The 9,029-nt window shown below is 41.0% G+C and overlaps 1 protein-coding gene across 3 annotated transcripts; it reads right to left on the bottom strand.

The window, feature by feature from the left end:
• Positions 1-264: 264 nt before the first annotated feature.
• On the bottom strand, positions 265-9,002 carry LOC115382278 (proline-rich receptor-like protein kinase PERK2). 3 transcript variants are annotated; one of them, XM_030083979.1, is made up of 7 exons: positions 8,836-9,002; positions 3,321-3,895; positions 1,549-1,663; positions 1,277-1,332; positions 1,100-1,137; positions 598-632; positions 265-301 (listed from the first exon to the last, which is right to left on the bottom strand). In XM_030083979.1, the coding sequence occupies exons 2-7, from the start codon at positions 3,766-3,768 to the stop codon at positions 286-288; spliced, it is 708 nt and encodes a 235-aa protein (XP_029939839.1). In that variant the 5' UTR covers positions 3,769-3,895; positions 8,836-9,002; the 3' UTR covers positions 265-285. The 3 variants fall into 3 exon arrangements, with proteins under 3 accessions (XP_029939839.1, XP_029939841.1, XP_029939840.1); XM_030083981.1 differs by having other exon boundaries at positions 1,549-1,660; XM_030083980.1 differs by having other exon boundaries at positions 3,321-3,892.
• Positions 9,003-9,029: the final 27 nt, after the last annotated feature.

The raw sequence follows: 9,029 nt of genomic DNA, 5'->3' as shown, positions 1-9,029 counted from the left end.
AAATCTGCATAAAAATCACCCATATGATACAGGAAAAAAGGAAATTCATGATGGACGGATAGGTAGATAGATAGAAGATAGATGATAGATAGATAGATAGATAGATAGATAGATAGACTAACTTGAAGCTGAAGGAATAAAGACTTTGTTCCCATCAGTTCTACTCTACCTGAAAATTCTTTCGAAGTTCATTCTGTCGTTTTTTAAGCTCCAACTTCTCATTCTTTTCCTGCTCCAGTAGTCGCTTCCCTTCTTGCTTGTTTGCTTCTTAAACTGCAACATGGTTCACTTCCACAGGTCACTTTGATGGAACGCATCAAAAGAAATGACAAAAACATAAACGCTGTTTCATTGTGTTTGATATTAACGTAAGTTAAATATTTTTTGCCTCAACATAACAAACACTGTAGCATAAGCACGGCTACCTCTCGAGTCCCTGTCCTTTTGCTTTTTTACAGGATTTATAGTAGAGATTGTTGCAGTGGTTTTATCTTCTGCAGCGCTATAGTAGTCAGTCTACTTCATGCAGCCACACACAGCTTCTTAAACAAGTGCACTGTAGCGGCCTGATAGCGGTGGCTCAGAGTTTATACTTACTCATCAATGAATTCATACACGTCGTCGTGTTCATCCTGCGAGAAGAAATGTTTGATATAAACGTTTAAAGAAAAAGGAATGACAGTTTTATGCAGGATTGACAGGTTAATGGTGACCCTCAATAAGGTTTAATTTGTGATGCTTTATTTGGGTCTATCAATAACCAACACCTGGGACCAACATAAACCCGGACCAAGATCCAACTGACACGGCAAAGGACTGGGATGTCATTTCTGTGTACTGTGGTTGTAACGTGTGTGAAATATGTTAATATTTCCACTGCCTTATTATTTGGATATGGTGTCCTGTTGTGTGTGGCGATGTGACATGGGTCAGTGGATTAAACATAATGTTGCTCAATAAGAGGCCACACTAAGTGAAAAAGAGCCCTTCTCCCTGGGAATTGTACCGATGTTCCTAAAATCACACCAACATAAACACTCCTGTTTATGAACTATTGAGAGTCTCTCTGAAAATAACATGTTCATTTTCTTTGACTTACTTTGTCCCAACACTGAGAACTGTTGTCACTGCAGGAACCTGTAAAATCACACAACAGAGAGGTTTGTTATGTGTGCGAGAAATGATAGCAGGTAGGCGGCTAAGGAGAGTTCTAACAGTTGTTTCTACGTTATTCACAACTGGGGGGGGGGGGAATACAAAACTGAGTTTGTTTTACCACTTTTATCAAAGCTTGCAATATCATCATAGGGGTCCTGTTCGTCCTCAAAGTCTCTGCAAAAAATACACAAATTCCAATGAGCATCACGTAGCATTTAAAAATGTTTCATGACAAACATAAAACCATTATTAAAGACATATTTGTCTAACGTCTATAAAAAAGTCAAGATCACAACAGCTGTCTATTTGTGTTATTTCCCATTAAATGCCATCGTGTTTGTCATATAATCCAGTATTCCGTGACACTGCTGTTCACCAGCAGTCACTCACACTGAGGCGACCTGGTGAGGCAGTGGCTTTGGTTTGGTGAAACGTTGTGGAAGATTTGGAGGGCTGATCACAGCTGGGACAGGTGCCCATTTGTCTGCTGGTCGTGGAGGAGCTGCTGAGAAAACAGGAGAGAACGAGTCAGATAACCGTTACAGAAAACACAGCCACTGAAAGTCAGTGTTGTTCAGGTTACTGAAAATGTGTTGCTTGCTACGTCTTTGAGAAGTCATTTCGTTGCTTTACTGATAATTGAAAGTGAAAAGAAACTGCAAATGCTCTTTACCTGTGTCCCTCATCAGAGACCTATCTCTCCTAAAACAACTTTGAGAGAGTCCTACATGTCTTCATAATATCTAGATAGACGAGAGCAACTCCCTGTTTATTGATTTTGATCAGACGTGCCGTTGTCGACTCCGGCTGGTACAAATTGCTGCTCATCTTGTAACAGGGACAAAGAAACAGGAGCACATCACTGCAGTTTTAGCCTTTCTCCACAGACTTCTGGTCTCGTTTAAGTTATTTTTTTAAAGATTTTCTTTCTTGTTGTTAAGGTGTTAAATGATTTGGCATCTTCTTATTTGTCTGAGCTTTTGTGTCCAGTTTTATCGCTTAAGTCGAACAATACGTTTCCTGATCCGGACTCAGAAATAGAGGTGAACCTGCCTTTTCTGTGCCTTCACCCAGTGTGTGGAACAGCTTGCCTGTTCAGATTAGAACTGCTCGGTCTCTCGATTCCTCAACTGTCTACTCAAGAAACACATGTACTTAGTTAAGGCATTGACACCATGACATGCGGTATTGCTCGACTCGAAGTAATTATTTATAGATTATGTCATGCTTTTCTTTTCTTTATTTTACCTGATGGACTGTTAAAGCACTTTGGTCAGCCTGGTTTATTTTCGAACGTGCTGTATGACTAAATTAACTTGACTTTTAACATATTTTCCACTAATCATGTTGAATAACCTGTTTTCAATTAATGTCTTTTTAAAATTAGCATATTTCCAAATTAGGAAGCACATTGTGGGCCCAGTTAAGAATTATTATCGTAAGTGTCGATTTGACTGCTTCTTTTTAATGGGATTTCCCTGAAAGCTTTTGCAGCATTCATGCACCGCAGACTTGGCTAGTTTTTATGCCGGATGCACCTCCTGCTGCAACCAGGAATCCAGTTTGTTCATCACATTTGTTTTATAGACAACAAACGAAATCTCAAGATTTATCGTACTGCTGAAAGCCCTTCAACATTTAATTTATACAAGATTATCTAACTTTGGTTAACAGATGAAAAAAATCCGACGATCAATCTCAGGTCATGATTTCTGAACGAAACAGTAAATTAACGATAGAACTGAATTCAAGCTTCCCAACAAGCCACTGCAGCCTAACAACCACAACAGTGTGACGCCAGAGACTCAGAAATTAAGTGCAGCTAAAAGAGAGCTGAATAAATTTCAGAGAATTTCTCTGAGAAATTTGCACGATCATCCTGTTTCTCCAAAGATAAGCTTGGTAATTGTTCATTTTTGACTTCAAACTATGACTGTATAACTGTTGTATTGGCTATTTGGAAGATTTGCCTCATCATATGGTGACACTCATACTTTTGAAGAATAAAGAAAATTTTAATTCTTTGTTGAATTTTCTCAGATTTTTTTTTTTTTTTAGATCAGAAAAACCAGCAAAGCAGAATGTTCAAATAATCCTTAAAAACAAACAAACAAACAAAAATTTCATTTCAAACCACGTGAATGGAAGCTCCAGGAACTTACCATCACCTTTTCTTGCAAGAACAGATACCCGCTTAAACGAACGATATTGATCCAACTTGACAGAAGGAGGCCGTTTTGGCTTTAGTGGCAGGGGTCCTTCGGGAGGCAGAGGCCTCCTCAGCGGGGTCACGTCACCTGCACTCCTCTGTCGGAGAGGCTGCTGGAGTGGAAGCGGAGCTGCAGGGGGTGTAGGTGCCATAGTCTGTCCAGGCTTGGGTCCCGGGGTCTTCTGCTGCCTCAGCATCATGTTTTGCAGTAACTCCCCTGTCTGCCTGACCTTGCTGATGTCTCCTGGCTGAACACTCGCTCTGACTCCAGAACTGGGAGGAGGTCTGGGTGTGGAAGCAGACTTGGAGTGGTCTGCCAGTGGAAGCCTCACTGCAGCAGGGCCAGCTGACAGGGGAGGCGGTGTGGGCGACAATCTGTTGGTCACCTCATTCTCTGTCATGGCAGGATGGCCCTCCCAAATCCAGGCCGGGAGATTTTGGCGAGCCGCTGTCTCGACTGCTGGTGTCCGAGGTGCTGTGTTTGCTGTTGAACCGGGCTCTCAGAGCCTTGACATCAACACTGTCCTGCTGAAAACAGCACAGGGACACAAACTCAGCTGCAGCGCCTCTGAAGCAGGAAGTCAGCAGCACAGCACCTCCCCACCCCAACACCCCCAAACCCTGCTCTATCTTTACAGATTGAAAATGCACAATGCACCAACACCTCCGTTTCCTGGTAGTTTTGATCCACACAGACATGTTAAGTCATTTTGTTGCATGCAAACTTCCCACTATAACGTCAAGAAAATGATTAGACTGAATTTACAGTTATTAATAAATTCAAAACAAAAATTAAATTTTGCAGGGAAGAATTATTGTTGCTGATATGTGTTCATAGGACATTTCAGTGATTGTGTAATGGGGATTAATCAATTTAAGCCCTTTTCTGGAACATTTGTAATGCTAACAGACAGCTAACGAGTTGATTTTCAATCATTGTGCTGTGGATTAAATAAGAGGTGTGCATTGTGGTGATTTGGATCTCCATGCATGGACAGAAATACACAATTTAATTATTATTTTAACTATTTATCTTAGTTAAAGATGTTTGCTGATTAATTATCCCTGTGAGCGTTACCTGTTTGACAAAAAAAAAATAAAAATACATAAATAACAAATCGCAGTTTGAAGTCAGACATAAGGTGAGGATGCACGGTAATTATAAATTACACAATACTTTACTACAGTAATCATTTGGATTTTTAATGAAAACAGCAAATGAAGGAAAAAAGGATGTTTGATTGGTTGCAGACACTGTGGATTTGTAAAAAGCCAAGAAAATATGCAATTTAATGTGGACATTCCTTATTCTTTTACAATTGGCCATAAAATGTGATCCCATCTTTATAAATTGCACATGTTCATTAAAACATTGCTTAATAATAAGTGAAAATAGTGAGATATGTTTAATGAAGTGGATTATCTGAGTGCCGGGACTTGGGAGTGCTCCGGCTGGTATGGCTCATGCTGTGCTTGTGTTTACAATTTGTTTGTTGGGGGACGTCTTATTTAAAAAGAGTTGTTCTCAACCTTTTTCAAGCCCCTCTGTATTGTACCTCAGGAACAAAAAGCTTGTTTTTTCAGATTATTGTTTTGTTTTTATTTTGTGTAAAGACTTGATTACGTCAATCAGAAGGCCATGGGTTCAAATACTGGTTAGGCCTGTCTGTGTGAATTTTGCATGTTTTACATTAGTGTATGGTGGATGGGTATTCAGGTGGTGGCACAGTGATGTAGTGGTTAGCTCTCTTCTCTCACATTGACGAAATCCCAGATCATGTCTGGCTGAAGGTTACACATTCCTTTATGGATGAGCGCAAGATTTCTCTTGATTCTGGTTTTCTCCCATGGTAAATAAAAAACACAGTTGAGGTCAGGTGGTGACGATACTTTGCCTGCAGAGGTGAACGTGTGTGTGTGAGGATGTCTGTCTTGGTGTGTGTTTTCTCTGTGATGGACTGGTGACCTTCAGGTATGCGCCACACTCCTGCACATTCACACTTAAGGGGAGTTTCAGAGTCAACAATAAATGTGGCAGAATTCCTGAGCACCAAGAGCAACTCCACACATGCACAGGGAGAACATGCAAACTTCACTGAAAAGTTTTAAAGACCGAACTTGAACCAAAGATCGTCTGGCCTTACAGCGAGTGCTGGCCACCACGGTACTGTCAGCCTGGACTGTAGTTCCTTTTTAGTTTTTATTCTTCATTTAAAAAGAGACATTCATCCAACAGAGCTGTTCTGCGAGACATTCACCATTTATGGGATCCAGACTCTTCATTCAAGCGCTGACCAGCAATTGAACCCACAACTGCCTTGCTATGAGGCCAGAGTGCTAACCACTGCATCACGTGGCTGAGAAATCATGACTATCTTATGTAAACTTGCTACTGTCTCCAAAGGGTAATTATTCGAACAACATTTTGCAGTTCTAGTGTAACCGTCACTGTACTGAACTTTGAAACTTTATTTATTCCTTTAAAGCACTTCATTCCACCACGATCAATTTAAAGTGCTACACAAATAAAGTTGCTTGCTTGCTTTTGCCGGACTGAGCAGATTTCTGAATCAGAGACTTGGTGGATTTGTTACTCTAATTTCAGGAGAGATTTTAAATGAGGCCATTGGCTTCATTGGCTTTAAAAATAATTGTAAAATCATGGCAAACAACATGTCAACCAGGCTCATGAAATAACCACGTGACCTTCAAGTTATCATTTCACAGAGAAAGTTTTCACTGGTCAGCTAATGTTGCCTTTTGTGCTGATAAAGACATTACAGCTGGTTGGTTAACAGTAGAAGTGACGGTGGAGAGGGAGACATGAGAAATCTTTTAATTAACCCCACATGCCCGGTGGAGATCTCAGATCTATTCTTTATGGCCACGTCTTCAGCACAGCAGCAACTTGCATGACAAGTTTGTATTTTTTTTTTAAGGTGAAGGGGAAAAAAAAATTAACCTGAACTTAAAAAGAAAGACTCAATAATCACCATCACGTGAAGCAATTTTATAAAATTGGGACTCTAAATGTTATTCAAGATTGGTCTACTTATTGTTTCACAGATTTATCATAATTTCTTTCACAATCTTGGTTTGATTGGAAATGTTGGGTTGTTCTTATTTACAGTTGAAGAGAAGTCAGGCAGAACTGATACCCCTTCATCTGGAGATCAGCCTCTACATCCCAAACTCTGGTGATTTATTGAAATGTATTTGCTGTCTGGTGTCTCACACTGACTGTCTATCATGAATACATGATTCAGTATAGTCAGCACAACTTTTCCCATGTTTCTTCTGTTTGTTTTGACACTTGACTGTAATAATAGTTGAAATGTGGGAATAATGTTCTTGACAAAGGGAAATTTAACGAGAAAAGAGAGATTTCTAATTCAGGAGCTGAAACAGGGTGTCTACATCACAGACAGAGGGCAGTGTCTTTTGGTGTTTGGGTTTTGTTTAATTAATGATGTTTGGGGTCAGACCCATCAACTTTAGCTGATCTTTCAGCTTTGCACATTTTACAGCAAAGCCCTGAACTGAGACAAATATCGGAAAAGTTCCGGATTCATATTAACAATATTTATGTTGGCAGCAATATCAACACTAAAGTGATCTTGCATGAAGCTGTAACAAGTCAAACAGAGAATGAAGAGCAGGAAGTGCCTGTGACCACAGGACTCACCTCAGCCTGCATCCTGCACTGGTTACCATGAAACCTCCCTCTGCTGTCACCTCTGCACCAATAAGATGCAACCTCTGCTACACCCCCACGACCCCCCACCCCCCCCACCCCCCCCCCCCCCCCCCCCCCCCCCCCCCCCCCCCCCCCCCCCCCCCCCCCCCTCCCCCCCCCCCCCCCCCCCCCCCCCCCCCCCCCCCCCCCCCCCCCCCCCCCCCCCCCCACCCCCCCCCCCCCCCCCCCCCCCCCCCCCCCCCCCCCCCCCCCCCCCCCCCCCCCCCCCCCCCCCCCCCCCCCCCCCCACACACACACACACACACACACACACATCTCTCTATGTGTCTGATGAACTCTTTACATGTTTATCACTTCTCTCCAACACTGTTAGAAAAGGAAGCAGACAAAAGCTTTGTCTTTCTCTTTACCACAAAACACGCGCGCACACCACACACACACACACACACACACACACACACACACACGCGTGTACTTACAGTAAGAAGGTGCAGGTGTGTTGCAGATTAAAAAAAAGAAATGTCAAACTTTGCTAGTGCTGCGTGAAAAGCTGAGACTTGAAGACATGACGTGTCAGAACATCACTTTGAACCCTGAGATAAATATATTAGTAAATATTATACTGTATTATTAAATGAATAGTGACTCTACTAAGACTGAATTTTTTTTACTGCACCAAACAAGCCTCTATATTGTCAATGTTGTTAGGTTATAATTGCTCCCTCTCATAAATAAAATAAGCTTCTCACTGCCCCAAACCTGACTTGGGCATTACATGTACATGTATTTTCATCTTAGAGTAGCATCTATTCAGTTCTGAAGTTAATGAGAAGAACATTTTAGAATATGGATAAATGGATGAAAGTGTGTTTTTTTTTCTTTGCAGTTTTTAAAAGTAAAGCTTGAACTGTGTAAAACACTCTAAAAAAATAAAATTCATAAAAATAAAAGCATTAGAGAAATACGGTCTGTATCATCAAACTGATTATTCGCCCAAGGTGCACATGAGCAGTGGATCTGCATTAAGCAGGTGACATAGCTGATTAATTGATTTGATTGTTGAGCAGAGATGAAAACATATGAGTACATATTCTGGTTTTTTTTTACACACTTATTATAAACATATTGTTCAACTACTATTTTAAAAGTCACAACTGTCCCAACACTGCACACAAAACAGTCCAGGAATGTAAGCGTTACATAATTCATTATGCAAAATGAGCAGGAAATACCGGCGGTCTACTATTTAAACATGATCAGATAATCTGAAAGGAACAACACAGAGCTCTCTGTGAATCATTAACCTGTGGTAGCTGTTTAATACAGTTTTCTTTTATCCGCAGCAGCAACAACATTTTCTTTCAAACTCAAACTTTTTTCTTTTTTGGTAAGTAAAGAAAATTACTAAAGTTTTTCAAGTACACATGTGACTGAAAACTTGAAGGTTTTACATGACTTGTGGATGTACTGTTGTGAAACTCACACATGAAAAAAAGTAGGGTTTAAACATGTGGCTCGGTGAGCTCTGTTACAAATAGATCATGAAGGAAATGAGTTCATTCAGTATGGTGAAAGGTAAAATGTGCTGGTGGTCTGTCTACAAAACCAGATTATTATAAACATAGCTGTGATCAAGATGAGCTGTGAAGTGACCACAATGAAACATATACCCCAAGAGAAGAAGCAGAGGCTCAGAGTGGGACCTGGTATTAGGTTCATTCACTGGTCGATTTGAGAAGAGAGAACAGAGCTTTCTAATGGTGTTTCTTACCATGTCTGTAGCTTTAGTGGTGGCTTACTGATGCATAAAGTGCTCCATGTCCAGCTCAGTATCCAGAAAGATGCTGCTGCTCTGGCAGCGACATGTCCTGTGTCACCAAACTCACATTGAATGAGGAAATACAGCAAGTGAGCGTGGGCCTGCAGGAAGACTGACTGTGACACAACGAGGGATTCACAGCAGAA

The sequence above is a fragment of the Salarias fasciatus genome, chromosome 23 (genome assembly GCF_902148845.1).
Source record: "Salarias fasciatus chromosome 23, fSalaFa1.1, whole genome shotgun sequence".
Lineage (NCBI taxonomy): Eukaryota > Metazoa > Chordata > Actinopteri > Blenniiformes > Blenniidae > Salarias > Salarias fasciatus.
The sequence above is the reverse complement of the archived record's forward strand: the minus strand, read 5'-3'. Positions and strand labels throughout refer to the sequence as shown.

Coding starts and splice junctions, on each gene's coding strand:
- LOC115382278 (XM_030083979.1), bottom strand. CDS start 3,768: ATGACAGAGAATGAGGTGACCAACAGATTGTCGCCCACACCGCCTCCC. Junction 1,333..1,548: donor CCTCACCAGGTCGCCTCAGT/GTGAGTGACTGC, acceptor TATTTTTTGCAG/AGACTTTGAGGACGAACAGG. Junction 633..1,099: donor GTTCTCAGTGTTGGGACAAA/GTAAGTCAAAGA, acceptor TTCTTCTCGCAG/GATGAACACGACGACGTGTA.